The sequence below is a fragment of the Myxine glutinosa genome, chromosome 2 (assembly GCF_964187855.1).
Source record: "Myxine glutinosa chromosome 2, kmMyxGlut1.1, whole genome shotgun sequence".
Classification (NCBI taxonomy): domain Eukaryota; kingdom Metazoa; phylum Chordata; class Myxini; order Myxiniformes; family Myxinidae; genus Myxine; species Myxine glutinosa.
Genome location: NC_136262.1, coordinates 147508522 through 147528142, shown reverse-complemented (window position 1 = coordinate 147528142; position 19621 = coordinate 147508522). Strand labels below are relative to the sequence as shown.

The 19621-nt window shown below is 43.0% G+C and overlaps 1 protein-coding gene across 1 annotated transcript in view; it reads right to left on the bottom strand.

Moving 5' to 3' along the window:
* Nucleotides 1–19621, bottom strand: part of LOC137417486 (ADAMTS-like protein 1) — a 466111-nt gene that overhangs the window by 85493 nt on the left and 360997 nt on the right. Inside the window, exons 20-28 of the mRNA XM_078772644.1 lie at nt 17739–17892; nt 8807–9986; nt 8290–8358; nt 7796–7864; nt 7286–7354; nt 2945–3066; nt 1458–1586; nt 1022–1201; nt 312–446 (exon numbers count right to left, since the gene is read on the bottom strand). Of these exons, the coding sequence (XP_078628770.1) occupies nt 312–446; nt 1022–1201; nt 1458–1586; nt 2945–3066; nt 7286–7354; nt 7796–7864; nt 8290–8358; nt 8807–9986; nt 17739–17892 (2107 nt within the window). The remainder of the gene's footprint in view (nt 1–311; nt 447–1021; nt 1202–1457; nt 1587–2944; nt 3067–7285; nt 7355–7795; nt 7865–8289; nt 8359–8806; nt 9987–17738; nt 17893–19621) is intronic.

Below are 19621 nucleotides of genomic sequence, written 5' to 3'. Positions count from 1 at the left end.
TCCCCCTACATCCGCAGGGGGTGGGGAGGGGGGAGGGTGATGGAATTTATTTAATGCCCATGATGTGATCCTGCCCAAATACAAAATTTGGTGGAGGACAGCAAAGCTGTTTTCGATTCCATAAGGAACAGACATACAGACATTGCCCTATTTTATGTATTAGATCTATACAAAATCTAGGCTCATGGAAGAGCGACATGGAACTCATGCATAATCATGCATAATTGAGCATCATGCATAAACAAAAGCATCATGCATAATTGAGGAATACTTTGCCACATGACTATGGTATGATGCCAGCGGTAGAGTACCAAGCAGTAGATCATGATGACCGCAAGCCATGAGCTTTCCTCCCCATGGTACCAGCAATTCAGCTTTGGTGCTGATTACATGTTCTGCCAACACCTTTTTCACTCCAGGGATGTCCTTAGTCCACCTGGGAGGATCTGGATGCACCGTCGGACAGGTTTGTGTTCAGCCATTAGAGATACAAGTAATTTAACGTGGAGATGGTGCTTTATGGTAGTTGGGTGGTCACACACACACACACTCCCCCGTGTGTGTGTGTGACCCACTCCCCCGTGTGTATGTGTGTGACCCACTACCCCGTGTGTGACCCACTACCCCGTGTGTGACCCACTCCCATGTTTGTGACTTACTCCCCAGTGGGTGAGATACAAGTAATTTAACGCGGAGATGGTGCCTTATGGGTAAGCACCTCAGATTGTCTGAATCTACAACCAACTGGCGATCTGTCTCTGTAGAGTGGTGAGCTACCCTTATTGTGCACGAGGCAGTAGTGGTGAGCCAAGGCGATGAAACGCTTCTTGAGTTTGCAAAAGTTTATTTGTGGCTTGGAAAGGTCATCAATAAGGAAGAACATTTTCTTCCATAAATGTATATTTCCACATATGTTCAAAGCTCTCTGTAAGGTGGATCACAACGCAAACCTTGCAATGTAAACACGCAACTCGCTGCGAGTAACACAGCCGAGTTGAAAAATCAACCACGGAATGCCTACCCAGCAGGACAAGTGAGGTGCTCTTGGCAATCTGTCCGAAAGGAGTTTTCACCACACACGTGTACAGGCCACAGGAGGTGGAAGTGACGTGTGTGAAGAGTAATGCTCCAGTAGAAAGGCTTCGATGGTTCTCGAGTTTCTGAGAATCCTTCAACCACAATCGATGGACATAGGGTAGACCTAGCATGGTGATTTGGAGGAGGGGATAAGAGGAAAGGGAGGGTGGTAAGAGACTATTTTAGAGAAAATGCTTTTGCTATGCCATGAGAGCGACATGTAAGGGATGAGAATCCTATGATTTTATGGTGTTTTGTGCCAATTCATTTTGCTTGCATTTCCTTCCTCTATCGCTTCGTATTAATTTGTAAGGTAAAGTGTCTATAATGGATAATGCGACGGAAGAAATCACAATGACAGTACAGCAAAACTCAAATACCTTTCACAGTGCACCTGAGAGTAAAGTTTGCTCCCCTTCGCACTTTGATGGTTCCACCAATGTCGAACTCCACGTTATGGAAGGCCACATGCGTGACGTCTTCACGTGCGGTCTCAATCAGGGACTCATCTTACAAAAACAAATACCAAACAGATCAAATCAAACCATCAAAAAAACAAAAAACAAAAAAAAACAAAAAAGTTGACATCATTGGATATGCCCACGCAAGACTGACAAAGTCGAAATCAAGATGACCAAAAAAGGTCTCTCGCAACAAACTTCAGTTCAACCATGAAATTTTGTGACAACCCATTAACGTACAATATTTATTGTAATATTCTTCAAACAAAAATTAAAAAAATCGGTAACTCATGTGACCCACTCCCCCATGTGTGTGTGACCCACTCCCCCGTGTGTGTGTGACCCACTCCCCCGTGTGTGTGTGACCCACTCCCCCGTGTGTGTGTGACCCACTCCCACGTGTGTGTGTGACCCACTCCCATGTGTGTGTGACCCACTCCCACGTGTGTAACCCACTCCCCCGTGTGTGTAACCCACTCCCCCGTGTGTGTGACCCACTCCCCCGTGTGTGTGTGTGTGTGACCCACTCCCCCATGTGTGTGTGACCCACTCCCCCATGTGTGTGTGACCAACTCCAACGTGTGTGACCCACTCCCATGTTTGTGTGACCCACTCCCCCGTGTGTGTGTGTGAGCCACTCCCCTGTGTGTGTGTGACCCACGCCCCCATGTGTGTGTGACCCACTACCCCATTTGTGTGTGACCCACTCCTCCGTGTGTGTGTGTGACCCACTCCCCCATGTGTGTGTGACCCACTCCCACGTGTGTGTGTGACCCACTCCCACGTGTGTGTGTGACCCACTCCCACGTGTGTGTAACCCACTCCCCCGTGTGTGTAACCCACTCCCCCGTGTGTGTGTGACCCACTCCCCCGTGTGTGTGTGTGTGTGACCCACTCCCCAATGTGTGTGTGACCCACTCCCCCATGTGTGTGTGACCCACTCCCCCATGTGTGTGTGACCCACTCTCCCATGTGTGTGTGACCAACTCCCACGTGTGTGACCCACTCCCATGTGTGTGTGACCCACTCCCCCGTGTATGTGAGACCCACTCCCCCGTGTGTGTGTGTGTGAGCCACTCCCCTGTGTGTGTGTGACCCACTACCCCATGTGTGTGTGACCCACTCCCCCATGTGTGTGTGACCCACTCCCCCGTGTGGGTGACCCACTCCCTTGTGTGTGACCCCAATCCCCTGTGGGTGATCCACCCCCCCAGTACAGTGTGCGAGATGTGGGAGGAATGGGGGCAATCTTCACAAGATGTACCTGCGGATCAAAAGGAATGCATAATCGTTTAAAATGAATTGTACACCGGACTTGATGGATAGAAAATTACATGGAATGGATTTTGTTGCACAACCTTCTCTCCTCCCTTGGCCCACCACACTCCCCTCTGAGATTCACACACCTAGCACGGTGACGAGCGACGACAGAGAGCCGGCACTTCTCACGGATCGACAAGTGTACATCCCACTGTCTCTCTCGGTCGGTCTGTAGATGATCAGTGAACCATTCGGTAGAGTGAACAATCTGAAGAAGGAACACAGAACATAAAGGCACCACACAAGTGTGGGTTAATGTCAGGTAATGAAGGAATGTAAAAAAAGGAGAAAAAACAAGGTTGTCTCAACATAAGACATGAGGTCAACCATAGATCAGGGTCAAGAACCCGGAATTAGTTCGCCAGGTATTTTCTCTTCTTGAAGCTCGTTTCCTTCGAAAGGCTTCACTACGTGGACTAATCAACTCTGGAGAAACCCAGGTACTCGTACTCCGCGAATGGGATTTGTCTCGAGTGGAATGTTTGTGTTTACTAGATGGCTGGCGACCTGCGAACATTTGACCTATAAAGCGCTCCCATCCAAGCACTTCACTCAAGGATGCAGGGATCACAGGTTCATGGTTCAATTTGCATAGATTGTGTCGATTTAGTCATCGTCTCCTTGGATTCAATGCATCCTTACAATTCACGTAACAAGTACTCCAGCCTCCTTAGATATTGTTTTTAAAAGGCTGAAAATCAAGCTCGAATTCATTTAGATTTATAACTGCACAATCCTATTGGCGTTACCTTATTGAAATATTTTTTATTTTTTTTTGTATACAAGATCGAGGCTCGTGTAAGAGCTAACATTAATCACAAAAAAACAGACATCAAAAAACATATAATAAAGGCAGCGGGAAACAAGATGGGGAGAGAGAGGGAAGCACACAAGTACAACAGTAGAGAACAGGGACATCGGGAGATCTGTGGGAGGGAGAGGGCTTGGGGGGAGGGGGCATGGGAAGGGGCAGGGGGGTGGGAGATGTATAAAACACATGGACATTGCTTGGACTTCAAGGAAAGAAGGTGGAATTTTAAAAAATGGATCTAGGTGAATAAACGGGGGTAGAAAAGATCAAGGTTTTGGATGGGGGAAGATAAGAGATGGCAGTGAACAGCTGTTTTAAAGACCTGGAGGGAGGAGTGGGATTGAAGAGCACTCTCTTCAATCTCCCCCGCCTCTGGAACAAACTCCCTCACTCCCTTCAATCCCACTCCTCCCTCCAGGTCTTCAAAACAGCTGTTCACCACCATCTCTTATCTTTCCCCATCCAAAACCTTGATCTTTTCTACCCCCGCTAATTCACCCCAGATCCACTTTTTTGAAATACCGACTTCTTTCCTGGAAGTCCGAGCAGGGTCCACGTGTTTTTTTGTTTTTTTAACCTCTCCCCCCTCCCCATTCCCATGCCCCCCCCCCTTCCCATGCCTCCTCCCCCCAAGCCCTCTCCCTCCCACAGATCTCCCAATGTCCCTGCTCCCCATCTTGTTCTCCCGCTCCCTTTATCATATGTTATATGTTTTATGTGTCCGTTTTTCTTTTTTGTGATCAATGTTAGCTCTTACACGAGCCTCGACCTTGTATACAAAAAACAAAAGAGTGAGGGAGTTTGTTCCAGAGGCAGGAAAAAAGAGGAATGAAAGAGTGAAGGTGAGTAGAGAGTCTTGGGTATTTTCTCAAAGGACAAAGACAACACATTATCAAGTCAACTTATCAAAGGCTCACGAGTCTACTGAAATCTAATAATTAATAATACCCTAAAGAGAGATCAAATGGACGCTGTCCTTGTTTGTAGCGATTTTTCAAAGGGAAAGAAGGCCCATGTAATGTTTCTCAAAGCCAAAGCTTCTGAAAGTTTAAACACAAAAATGGCCTTCGATGGCACTTGTGTTTATCCCCGCGAGCTGTAACCCGAACATAACCCAAGGATCTTTTTATTCCTTGGGTATTGTACTTCCACAAACTCGGAAATTTTGATGACCGTGCTTGTTCGGCGGAAAGCTGCGGCAGGCACAGCGAAGGGCTTAAAACAAGGATGGAGGTTTACAAGGTTGCTCTTGGTTTTTGTTTAAATCCCTAGTGATAGCTGTGCGTCTCCAGGAGTCGATTTCCTTGGAAAAGAAGAGGTGCAATGTACACAACATCTCCACTTCTGGTATCTAGATATTTCTCGCTGAAAGGCAAAGCGGGATTGTGGTTTCGGTTCAATTAATTTTAGGTTTAGGTTTAGGTTTAAATTAATTAATGATTTAGGTTCAATTTCCATGTTATGATGTCAATTTTCTCCTTTCCAAGCAGTTTTCATCAATGATGGGAGAATATTTCCCGCAATCCTGGGCAATTGCAAGTTTGCGTTGTTTGTTTCTTTGTAGCGCTTCGTCTGGAACCATCTCCGGACTGAAAAACCTGGAGAATAAAATGAACTTTCCAGGATTGCCTGTTCGTTTACCAGGATCTCTGTCAGCATGGAGAACTTCAAATGGGATGTTGCGGGTGACAAGCAGGACATGAAACACATGGACAAACAGACTAAAGACAGTTGAAAAGACCAGAGGTAAGTATGGGAGACGACATTAGATGTCGTTGGGCTTCCAAATTAAAAAAGAATGGAGTAAAGAGAAATATTGGGCAGACGTAGGGACGAGATTCTACAGTTGAGAGAAAAAGGAAGGCAAAGGAAGGAAGGGGTAAAGTGTGGCAAATGAGTGAAGGTGAGCAGAATGATTCAACAAGCAGAGGACAAGATGCGTGGCGGCGTCGAGCTAATAACACGTGTGATCTACTGGGTTAACGATGAAGAACCACCTTTAGAGACCATTTTTCCCCGCAGAGCAGGGGTTGGCCTTTTTTGGGTGCCCTGGTCCTCCTTTTTGAAGCAATGCTTTACGGCCGGATGCCCTTCCTGACGCCAACCCTTTTTGCCGCCTTTAACGACAAACAGGGAATTACCAGTGAACTGGTACTCAATTAGCCGACCTCGGAAGGATGACAGGCTGAGTTGAGAGAAAAAGGAAGGCAAAGGAAGGAAGGGGTAAAGTGTGGCAAATGAGTGAAGGTGAGCAGAATGATTCAACAAGCAGAGGACAAGATGCGTGGCGGCGTCGAGCTAATAACACGTGTGATCTACTGGGTTAACGATGAAGAACCACCCTTACTCCCTGGCGTTAATTCAGCGATTGACCGGGATTCGAACCCAGGATCGTAGGATCCTAAGCCGGCACCCTAGCCGCTAGCCCAACACCAGGGCTTACTGGGTTAACGATGACGGGGGAAATTAATTGGTGGTTACATAATGAATCACTGTCAACTGTGTTTTCAAAAAAAGAAAGTTTAAAGATGCCTTCAACATTTTCGCCTTCATGATGTAAGGTGGGAATAGGTTGTTGCCCGAATATGTGCATGGAGACGTGCAGGCACACGCACACGTTGCAGCTTCACAAAGCCCTTTCATAAGCAGCGACAGGTATGCACAAAGAAAGATGCTATCAAAGTGAGACAAGTTAAACCTTTGGGGTTCACCTGAAGACCCTCGAGAGACCTGAGGGATACCCAAAGCAAAAATTATACACATTATAACAACACTCCTGGAGGCACCTTACACATGTGAGTACCGTGACTCCATACATACTGGAGTCAAATGAAAATACCTCGAACCAACTGCATCATCGAAGATTATTTTGGAAAAATCCGTCAATCTCCCTTTAGAATTTAGATTGACGATCGAGAAAAGGTTTTCTCATGGAAATTGAGCTGGGAAAGAAACATTTAATTTGACATTCCGAGACAATTACTCTTAATTATAATCGTCCTCATGACAAGAAGAGGTGTCCAGACAGGGTGCCACCACATTCCTTCCATTGGGAGACGTTTATGGAGGTAGACCTTCAAAATACACAAACCACTATGGATTGCTATAACGTGGACTTTCCGCCTGTTGGGATTATGAGGGTAAGTTTTTTTTTTTTTACTTTGCCGCAATGCTGTGAGAGCAATGTTGGTGCATTCCCCAGGAGACCTGATCTTTATGGCCTCCTCTTCTTGCCAAGCATGTGCGAGTTCTCAGAACCAGCTGTGGAGGAGTAGGTTGCATGGGTCGGCACCACACAGCTTGGCAGCGACGTGCGGTTGTGAGTTTGGAAAAAAGTCTACCATTGGCTGACTTGAGCACGATCGCAGGGAAAGTGTTTTCACTGAGGGTTAAGAGGGTTAACATACTGGTCGAAAACATTAAACCAATCAGGTTTGGGAGGTAAAAACCACACATGTTGTTGCAATTTCCATCTCATTCAGGCAATCAGCCTCGTATTCCCCTACATGCTACAATGCGAAAGGAGATGATTACTGTTGGAGCATCGTGGTGTACATTACGGTACTGCCAGCAAATTGACCTCGAGGGTAACAAAGTTTGTCAAACAATATGATACCTTGAGTCCGACATGATGGGAGAACCATCCTTGTGCCAGAAGACCCAAGAGGTTGGCATGTCTGTGCCTCTGCACTCAAGGGTAAGGCTTTAAGAAAATCCTTAAAATTGAATTTTTAATTTAAAATTTTGAAAATAAAAATTTTAATTAAAAAAATTTAAAATTTACATTTAAAAATTATTATTTTTTAATTAAAATTAAAAATTAAAATTAAATTAATTAAAAATTTATTAAAATTAAAAAAATGAAAGATTAATTAAAATTAAAATAATGAAAATTAAGTAAAAAACTTAAAAATTACATTTTTATTTTTAATCAAATTTTTTTTAAATATAATTTTTTAATTTAATAATTTTAATTTAATAAAATTTTAGGATTTTAAGGAAAGGATTTTCAAGGGTAAGGATTTTAGGAAAGGAGATGATTACTGTTGGAGCATCGTGGTGTACATTACGGTACTGCCAGCAAATTGACCTCGAGGGTAACAAAGTTTGTCAAACAATATGATACCTTGAGTCCGACATGATGGGAGAACCATCCTTGTGCCAAAAGACCCAAGAGGTTGGCATGTCTGTGCCTCTGCACTCAAGGGTAAGGCTTTAAGAAAATCCTTAAAATTGAATTTTTAATTTAAAATTTTGAAAATAAAAATTTTAATTAAAAAAATTTAAATTCAAAAATTATTATTTTTTAATTAAAATTAAAAATTAAAATTAAATTAATTAAAAATTTATTAAAATTAAAAAAAAAAAAAATGAAATTAATTAAAATTAAAGTAATGAAAATTAAGTAAAAAATTTAAAAATTACATTTTTATTTTTAATCAAATTTTTTTTATATATAATTTTTTAATTTCATAATTTTAATTTAATAAAATTTTAGGATTTTCAAGGGTAAGGATTTTAGGAAAGGAGATGATTACTGTTGGAGCATCGTGGTGTACATTACGGTACTGCCAGCAAATTGACCTCGAGGGTAACAAAGTTTGTCAAACAATATGATACCTTGAGTCCGACATGATGGGAGAACCATCCTTGTGCCAGAAGACCCAAGAGGTTGGCATGTCTGTGCCTCTGCACTCAAGGGTAAGGCTTTAAGAAAATCCTTAAAATTGAATTTTTAATTTAAAATTTTGAAAATAAAAATTTTAATTAAAAAAATTTAAAATTTAAATTTAAAAATTATTATTTTTTAATTAAAATTAAAAATTAAAATTAAATTAATTAAAAATTTATTAAAATTAAAAATTAAAAAAATGAAAGATTAATTAAAATTAAATTAATGAAAATTAAGTAAAAAATTTAAAAATTACATTTTTATTTTTAATCAAATTTTTTTTAAATATAATTTTTTAATTTAATAATTTTAATTTAATAAAATTTTAGGATTTTAAGGAAAGGATTTTCAAGGGTAAGGATTTTAGGAAAGGAGATGATTACTGTTGGAGCATCGTGGTGTACATTACGGTACTGCCAGCAAAATGACCTCAAGGGTAACAAAGTTTGTCAAACAATATGATACCTTGAGTCCGACATGATGGGAGAACCATCCTTGTGCCAGAAGACCCGAGAGGTTGGCGCGCCTGTGCCACTGCACTCAAGGGTAAGGCTTTTGATATGTCGAGTGACGAGCACTGGATCCCCGACAGAAAACCAAAGGTTCTCTCCCATGTTCATCCACGATGCTTGTATGGAAGGTCTGGTGATGGTTGGATGCTCCAATGTCCCATTTCGATTTTCAGTTGTAATATTAAACTCTGGCTGTCTCGAGAACTTTGCATTTGATGTTCGAAGATCCACCAGTCGTCTTGTGGGTGAAGGAGAAATTTGAAAGTTTTGTTTCCTTGTGGTCTTAGAGGACTCGCCCGGAAAATTATTTCTTTTTGAAACACCTCTGCCCTCACTTGCATCTCTGAGCTGTCCCTGTGAATAGTCACTCAACAAGATCTTCACCGACGGTAAACTATCAGGCTTGGGATCTTTAAAGGTGTTTGCCACTGTATGATTTATCGATTGGCTATTTGGATGATCCACTTTTGTTACAGCGACTTGAGCACGAGTAGGATTTGCGCCGATGAGGTCTTCACGAGAATGATCGTGTTCCTCAGAGTGCATTTCTTGAGGCAGATAAACTGGCTCATCTGTGACTTCTTGAGTGGTAAACCACGAAGAACTTGATGGTCGCTTCTCAATGCCGCCATCATCCAAATAAAGGTCTTGCTTACTCTTCAGGTTTCCCTCACTTTCTGGGAGTCGGGAGTTGAGCATTCGGCCCTTTCTTTCGCCACCTTCCCTTTGACTTCCTGCCTCGTGCTTATTCACAGCCAGCGACCGCACGGGTCTTAAAATCCGGACAATGGCCGCTTCACGAACAGGTCCGGCGATGCACGTGTACACGCCACCGTCACCCAGCCCCATACGTCGCAATTTGAGAGCACCCGCACGGTTTTGCCCGACTCGCGTCGACGTGCCAAGCGAGCGGCCATCTTTTTCCCAGCGAATGAGCGCCTTGGGGAAGTGTCGCACGGGACAGCGAATGACCACGGTGCTGCCAGGCCAAACATAACCTCGACCACCAACGCAGAGGAAGAGGCGACGATCCTGACGTGACTGGACATGTGCACGCCGCTGAGCCAAGATCTGTGGTCCTTTCTGCCTCTGCTGCTGCTTCTTTACTACTCCACTTTTGTCGGCCTTAGGCTCTGAGAATATTGGGAGAGAAGGAAAGCAAAATATTAATTCCATGATCCAGCAGCTTGTTTTAGCAATGAACGGGACATGCAGTAACCGTGTAATGATGCTTTTTTATCGGGTGAGTTGAACCCATGCCTGCTTTTGGAGCCCTGGGGCTCATTCTGGCCTGTGAGAGCAACTAGAGACCTGTCGCTTCAACAAGACATTCCATTTCTCTGCAGGAACCGGAATAGCCAAGGCAGACTGGAATTGATACTTAGGGGTTCCGGTCATCAATCTTACAACCTGGTTGGAGCCTCTCTGTGCCCGTTTACAAATGAAAATCAAACAACACTTAATAAGATAAGATAGGATTGGAATGCCAAAGTATCCTGCACTTTGTCGAATTTGTCCTCAGTGCACAGGGTTTGAATGGTGGGGATATCAATCGAGAATAATGAATTTGAGAAGAGTAAGTCAGAAGAGGAGGAAGAGAAAAAGACAAATATTAGAGAGGGAGCAAAATGAAAAAGGGGACAGGGCGGGGGAAGGGAGGGGTGGAGGGGGTGGGGGTTCATGTAGGAAACATTTCAACAATTACTGCTTACATAATATGTAGATGGGATTTAGCAGGAACATTTAAACTCAAGTTCCATCGATACTAATCTTCCACAGAAATACAAGGAAATCAGACAAAAGAGGAGGCCATTTAGCCCATCATGCATGTGCTTCATCCAAACATTATTAATTTAATCTATCAGTTTATTTACTTAATTTAACTGGGAGATGGAGGGTGAGGAGGAGTGAGGAGGAGAACAGAGGGGCAGGCACAGTGACATCACCAGGATATTTTTCATTTTCAGGAATGAATGGGGTTGTTTGGTGAAGAATGAACGAACACCAATATCACATCAACCTTTTGACAAGACCCTCTGCCGGAATTCCTAATGGCTCAATCTCAACGGATTAATTCCTCATCCATACCTAAGCTATATCGACCCGTCCTGCCAATATCCATGTATCCCCTTATCCCCAATGCTTCTGGGTACCTATCTAATTCAAATTTGATCCTGTGTGCTTTCCGCTGCAACAACCCCTCCGGGGAGACTATTCCATGCATTCACTCCTCTGAGTGAAAGATTGCTGCATAACTGTCGTCCTAATGCTCCTCTTCTTTACCCTCAGGTTGTGGCCCCTATCCTATCACTGTCCTTTCTGCAGGGAAAAAACAATTCTGCACTCATTCCTTCTATACCCCTCATTATCTTAAACATCTATATCAGATATCTTTGTAATCTATCATATAAAACACAATGTGTTTGTGTTTGTGTGTGCGTGTGTTTGTGTGTCTGTCCCCCTGCATAAGGCTAGGTTTTAAAGGCTTTGAGTAGTGCTGTAGGAGGGATTTGAGAGGAGGGATACCCTGTAGACTGTTAAAGACACAAAAGACCATGAAGACCCCAAGGATCCAGAAGACCCCAAGGACTCTGAAGACCCAAAATACCTTGAAAACCCCAAATACCCAAAAGACTGAGAAGACCCTGAAGATCAAATGGACCCCAAAGACCCAAAATATCCAAAAGACCCTGAAGACCCAATGGAACCCAAACACCCAAAATACCCGGAAGACCCAAAAGACCCCGAGTATCCAAAAGACCCAAACAATCCCGAGGACCCAAATAACCCAAAATACCCCAAGGACCCAGAAGACCCCAAGGACTCCGAAGACCAAAAATACTCCAAAAACACAAAAGACCCTGAAGACCCAATGGGCCCCAAACACCCAAATGACCCTGAAGACCCCAAAGACACTGAAGATAGATAAAGACCCAAAATACTCCAAAGACCCAAAAAGCCCCAAAAGGCTCCAAGATCCTTAAAGACCCAAAAGACCACAAAGACTCTAAAGACCCCGAAGACCCTTAAAGACCCCGAAAACCCATAAACACCAGAAGGCCCAAACTTCCCCAAAGACCCTTAAATACCCCGAAGACCCAAAAAGACCCTGAAGACTGTTAAAAACCCAAAATACACCAAAGACTCAAAATACCCCAAAGACCCAAACTACCCCAAAGACCCAAACTACCCCAAAGACCCAACATACCCCAAAGATCCTTAAATACCCCATAGACCCAAAATACCCCAAAGACCCTGAAGACCCCAAGGACCCAAATAACCCAGAGGACTTAAAAGACCGACAAGTCCCTGAAAACCCAAAATACCCCAAAGATACAAAGACCCTTAAATATCCAAAAGACCCCAAAAGACCCTGAAGACTCAAAATTCCCCAAAGACCCATAAAGACCCAAAATAACCAAAATACCCCAAGATCCTTAAAGACCCTAAAGACCCAAAAGACCCTGAAGACCCAAAAGACTCTGAAGACTGTTAAAGACCCAAACTACCACAAAGACCCAAAATACTACAAAGACCCAAAAATACCCCAAAGATCTTTAAATACCACGAAGACTGAACAGATTGAAAAGACCCTGAAGACTGAAAAGAGCCCGAAGACCCAAAATATCCCGGTTACTGAAAGGATCGAAAAGACCCAGAAGACAGAGAAGACCCCAAGATCCAAAATATCCAAGAGACCCTTAGAGACCAAGAAGACACAAAAAACCCCAAGACTGAAAAGATTAAAAAACCCCAAAGACCCAAAATACCCTGTAGACCCTTAAATACTCGAAATACCCCAAAGACCCAAACAATCCAAAAGACCTGTAAAGACCCGGGAGCCCCTTAAATACCCTGAGGACCCAGTGAATCCCAAATTACCCCTGTGACATAAAATACCCCGAAGACGCTTAAATACCCCAAAGATCCAGATTGAGGACCCAAAATACAAGAATGACTCAAAAGACCTAGAGTACCGAAAACATTCAAATGACCCAAAAGACGCTGAAGACACTGAAGACCCCAAGGACCCAAATGACCCAGAGGACACAATAGGCCCCAAGGACACAAAAGACCCCAAGGACTCTGAAGAACCAAATGAAGAGTAATTATGCCTCTTACATTGGAAGTGTAGACGGTGGCTTGCAAACTGAGCCTCAAGGTCGGTGTACAGAAGCGGTATTTTTTTTAATCACAATAAATACAAGGCACAGGGCGGTGAAATTTGCTGCACGTGATGTGCAATGTGCGCAGAGTAAAACGAGTGTTCATTTACGTCTGTAGGATATCTAACAAAAAAAAATGATATAAGCACCCCTGACACTCGGCCCAGATTTCAGACTTTGGCATGCTCACGTGGCTGTACCATCAACAACTGTTCCAACCCGTCATTTTTGACTGGCTTTATACTAATCTCATCATAAATTCTCTGAAATTTTCAGCAGGAAAAGGTATTTCTCTACTCCCTTGGCAAACATTTATAAGCTGCAACTGGTAATCAAGATAATTTGGCAATTCACTAAATGTTCTCCACTATGGGCCGGTGCTCCTGCCTCACACCTAGCTCGGCTTCACGCTGTTGAAACCAAAGCTTTCAGAATCATTGGAATCTCCCGCGATGAAGCTATATCTGAGGCCCTTTCACTCATTCACCGCAGGCAGGTAGGTGGTCTTTCTGTCTTCTACCGACTCCTCTCCGGCCTTGCTCCCCCAGCTCTCTCTGTGCTCTGTCCCCCAAATATTCCTACAGGTCGCACAAGATCTGCCAGCAACCCTCTTGTGATTAAACTGCCGAAATCTCGGCTCTCTGCTCACCTTCACTCTTTCATTCCACTTTTCTCCCGCCTCTGGAACAAACTCCCCCACTCCCTTCGATCCCACTCCTCCCTCCAGGTCTTTAAAACAGCTGTTCACCACCATCTCTTATCTTCCCCCATCCAAAACATTGATCTTTTCTACCCCCACTAATTCACCCCAGATCCACCTTGTTTGAAATTCCAACTTCTTTCCTGGAAGTCCTGGCAGTGTCCATATGTTTTATACCTCTCCCACCCCCCCCCCCCCCCTTTCCATGCCTCCCCCCCAAAGCCCTCTCCCTCCCACAGATCTCTCAATGTCTCCATGTCTCTCGGTCCCTGCTCTCAAATGTTGTGTTTGTGTCCTTCCCCCTCTCTCCCCATCTTGTCTACCGCTCCCGATGTTTTATGTGTCGGTTTGTCTTTCTGTGTGATTAATGTTCGCTCTTTCACGAGCCTCGATCTTGTATTTAAAAAAAATAAAAAATAAAAAAATTGTTTGAGTCTGCAGGGTGGGTTCAAGCCCTTCTGTGATCCCTCATTATGCTCGTTACCATACATTGTAAAAATAATGTCTGACTGATGTGCAACTCCACCACCCGATCTTTAGATCTCATTATTAAATGGGTCATTTACTCGTTTCTAACTTCAGCCAGCTCTCTGTGGGTGACCCTTTATGGATTAAAGTGACAAAAACATCTTAATAAATGGGTTAATATAATTTAAAAGGCGCAGTAACTCCTGAAATATAGCGATTCCCTTATACATTGTGGAGAATGTACATATTTTATGTGTCGGACAAGGATGTAAGGAGACATGAGTGCACTTATATATGGGAATTGCAAGGACATTAAGACAATGGACAAATCCTGGGATCCTTGAATGTATGTTTATATATATATATATATATATATATATATATATATATATATATATATATATATATATATATATATATATATATATATATATATGTATATATATATATATTTTGTCGCGGTATATATATAAACATATATTGTCGCGTCCCCGGGGTTAAGACCCCCGGGTGACGAATGACCGAAACGAGCTTTAACTCTGAGGCGTACTTCGAACCTTGACTGGTTGTCTTTGGCGTACGCGGGAAAGGCCCGAAGCCTTATCTGATCAGACGGCCGACACTGGGTTAATCCGAACTCACAAACACAAATACGGGAAAAGCAAAATCCACAATTCAAGAATGAAATACAAAAATAAAGGATTTAATGAAAAGAAATGCAAGACAATAACAATGTTGAGGTAAAAACTAATAGTAACAGGCTAAGGTGAGGGACCCTCCATGCGACTCCATTACAGACACAGGGAGAAATAAAATAAAAATAAAATGGTTTGGTATTCGGCCAGCACTCAGCTTTGTAGTTCAACTGAGAGCTTGTTTACATTTGTCACCTCCAAATCACCGCGTGGGAAGCCCACAAAAATGGCGCGGAGTCGCGTTCTCCTCGTCATCCCAACGTGAGGTACTTCTCACGATGCCGACTGCCCTGAACCCCTCTTGTCCAGTCTCTTCCCCACAAGCGCACACGAGCCAAAGATGCACCACCGCCCGCAACCAAGCCAGAACAAAGGAGAGAGCGGCAAACACGACCGTCCGCTATGAATCCCAGGACCAGAAGAAAGCGCGACCGCCTTCGACGAATGCCAGCACCACAAGAGACCAGGATGGCGAGACGGCTTATTTTTGCTCTCCAGCTCTCGAATGTTCGACGATGGCTTTTTTCTCCACCAATCGCCTGAGCCCTGCCCATCACCCCATTGTGCCTCCACCAATCATGAAGGCCGGGGCATGGCCTCTTCGCCACGCATCATCGGGGCGGAGCCTAGTCTCCCGATCGAGAATGCCTGGGTGTCGGTGTCTGGCAGCCCTGACGGCGTTGTGAGCGCATTGGTCCCATTACAGCTCTATCGTTGTTTTACTGAGCCCTCGATTTCCGGGCTGGCCGAATGTAATAAAACCAAGGGGGAAGACCACAGGAGGCAAGCACGTACAGGGGGATTTAACCTTACAGATAACACGTAACAGTCGTAACACCCACCTAGATAACACAACTCCACTCCTCCGTGTGGACACACCTAAACACTTAACCGGAACATTTACCCTGCTTATGTACATCGAGATGGGCTTCTCCTTATTCGTGTCACACAGTCCATACTAACACCTACACATTCTGAACTTTCCGAAGGTATTTCATGCCTATCCCCACAAACATAACAATACATCCACTTATATATATGATTTAGAATGAGTTATGCAACCTCTTACAATCAAACAAATACAATTTTGTTCATCTCGACGTTTCAATCAACAGCACATGATACTCACTGTGCTCTTGGGAACTTTCAACAATCTAGAAATTGTTTTATACTCTTTCCCAGATCTATGACTCCTCCCAATTCCATCTTGGAGTTCTACAGACAGTTCCTTGGACTCCATGGTATAATTTCTGCTCTGACATGTGCTGTCAACTGTGGGACCTTAGATAGAAAGGTGTGTTTCTTTCTAAATCATGTCCAATCATTTGGCCACATTTGCACTCCAATAAAGTTGTACAGACATCTCGAGGATGATCAAAAGAAAATGGATGCTCCTGAGCTCAATTAGGAGTGTCATAGCAAAGGGGTTGAACACTTATTGACTCCATATACTTAATGACGAACATGGGACCCCTTACCAATGCTTACACTGTATTTTCATGCACATTTGAGCAGTGTGTGTGTGTCTGTCTATCTATCGGTGTGTCTGTCCAGCGATACGTGTGTGTCTATCTTTCTGTGTATCTATCTATCTCTGTGTCGATCTATGTATATATCTATCTGAATGCTTCTCTGTCTATCTCTGTGGCCATCTGTGCATGTTTATCTGTCTATCTATCCCTCAGTGTGTCTATCTACCTGTCAATCTATTGGTGTGTGTGCATGTGTTTGTATGTCGGTGTGTGTGTGTGTATCGGTATGTGTGTTTGTGTGTATTGGTGTGCGTCTGTCTATCTATCTATCTCTATCTGTGTGACTGTCTACCTATCTGTCTATGTGTGTCTGTGTATCTATCTGTATTTGTCTACCTATATGGGTGACTATCGATCAGTATCTATCTATATATCCATCTATGTATCTCTGTCTGTCATATCTATCTCTGTGTGTATCTGTCTATCAGTATGTGTCTGTCTATCTATGTATATGTGTATATCTATCGATTTATCTACCTGTCTGTATGTGTGGCAGTCTGTCTGTTGTAAGAATGCCCCTGTGTACTGTCTGCGTAATGCAATTTTGTATTGATTTTGTACTGTCTGATGTAAGAATGTGCTTTTGCTCTTTATGAGGGAGTGGAAGATGGAGGGGGGAGGACAGGAGGTTGGGTTTCAGAAGGGGTAGGGAGATCAAAGATTGACAGAGTTGGGAGGGTGAGGTTTACACTTTTCGAGGGTGGGGGGGGGGGGGGAGTTGGGGTGTTTTGGGGGGTGGAGGAGTTGAGGTGCGGAGGTGGTTTGAAGGCTTGGAGTGCAGACGGCAGGAGTGGGATTGAAGCCTTCGGGTTGGGAGGGGAAGGTTGAGGACTTTGAATATACATACATACATACATATATATATACATATATATACATACATATAAAGCATATATATATATATATATACTTGGGATACCAGGTTATGTGCTTATATGGGAGGACAATGGATGTTTTATGTGCTTATATGGGAGCACAAAGTAGGCCAGTCTATTGTGACATCATATTATTGTTATTTTATCAAATGACCGCGTTCTTTTTCAATTTCAGGACAACACACTCATATAGAGGGCCAAAGTAAAGCCTTCGTAGCTCAGTGACTTCAAAATACCTAAAAGAACAAGCTTTTGTGAAATTCTACATGTTACACTCATGTCAACGTGCTGGTGTTATTGCAAATATTTGTTTGAGGCACAAAGACAGCAGTCGATAGTGCGAGAAAAACACAAACTCCAGGGTAACTCTGAGGTGGGGGAAAAGCAGGGGAATGGGTGGGTCCGGGTCAGATGAGGTGGTTGAGAAGAATGTTGACAGAGATACTTACGAACACAATTCTGCTGTTTGCAAACCCGAACATTAGCAGGCCTTGATAAGCCGCTACAAGCTAATGCGTCCACAGAAACAGTCTCCTTTGAGTTGACCGGTCTCAGGCAGGTAACTGTGCGTTGTTGAGTTCCATCGCCACAGGAAAGAGAACACTAGATGTTAGGAGAGGGAAGGAGGTGGGTAGAGAGATCGGATGTTATAACTCAATGCACATTCATGCCAAATCTACAGATTCAAAGGTGGCTATAATAAAGAGCAGTAAGAAAGGTAAGTGTTGTTTCTATTACAAATGAATACCTGTAAACAGAGGATCCTATTTTATGAGAATAAACAGGAATTTGTAAAGAAATAAAAAGTCTCCTGGATTCTAGGGAATCTAAAGCTCTCAACATTATTGGAATCTCCTGTGATGAGGCCGAAGCACAAGGCCCATTGCTTTCACATTGCAGGGAGGTCCGTGGTCTCTCTTTTATACCATACCTACTCTGGCCTCGCTCACTCTGCTCTCTCAGCCCTCCGACCCTCCCGAGCTTATGCAGGATGTACACATTCATCCACTAACCCACTCCATTCCCTAAATATTGTGCGTTTCCTCCTCTCCTCTTTTCCTATTCATTACTTGCAAAATCGAAGATTTTTCAAGTATATTGGTCGGTTCCGTTTGTGGTTCTGTCTGTTTGTGTTTGTTTGTCACCGGCCTACAGGTCACAATTCTAAACCGATCATCACGAAACTTCACCACGTTGTACAAGTCGTCCCAATTGAGAAGCCTATTGATTTTGAGGTCAAAGGTCAACTTAAGGTCAAATTTTAAAAATCATCAATTTTCATCGAAAAAGCCGTCAATTCTCAACCAATTTACTTGAGAATTGAACAGCATTTGCATATCGAGTCACTAAATTGGGAAACATACTATTTTTGAGGTCAAAAGGTCAAAGGTCAACTCAAGGTCAAATTTAAAAAATCATCAATTTTCATCTAAAAAGCCGTCAATTCTCAACCGATTGACTTGAAAATTGAACAGCATTTGCATATCGAGTCACTAAATTGGGAAAGATACTAGTTTTAGGTCAAAAGGTCAAAGGTCAACTCAAGGTCAAACTTCCAAAATCATAACTTTTTATCTGAAAAAAACCCATCAATTTTCATCCGATTGACTTGAAAATTAAACAGCATTTGCACATTGTCACTAAATAGGGAAACAAACTATTTTTGAGGTCAAAAGGTCAAAGGTCAACTCAAGGTCAACCTCCCAAAATCATTTTTCATCTGAAAAATCGTCACTTTTCTTCCTATTGACCCGAGCTTTGATCAAGATTGTCAATTTTAATCTTGATGAAATGGACAATTTGCTGTATCAATTATTTTTTTTATTGGGGAGGGGGGGGGGCGTATTTTGCAAGTATCGTGCTCCGCATGACATCTTCTTGTTAATTATCTTGCTCATTAGGCATATCTGTTGCCCTGAGTGATATCGGAGTTGCCATAAACCAGTGTGCATTTATAATATTTTGTAAAAAAACAAAAACTAGGCTCATGTACGATTGAGTGGTTTGTGTTGTGGGAGGGGAAATGGGGCTAATAGGTAGTTGCAGGGGATTGCATGCTTTTAAAGCAGGTATTCCATAACCGGGATGTTTTTTCATTTTTGTACTCTTACAAGGATGGTTCAAAATGTTCTCAGCTAAATATAACACCCGAAACATGCATGTTCAGTATCTTAGGCCAATAACTTTGGCAATGTCTCTCATAGATTTATAATCACAAGTATTAATATTGACCGACGAGACCCAATAATAATAATAATTAATAATAATAATAACATGAATAAAACTTACTTATCATCTTTTCATTTCTTGAATTCACATACAAGGTCATTGG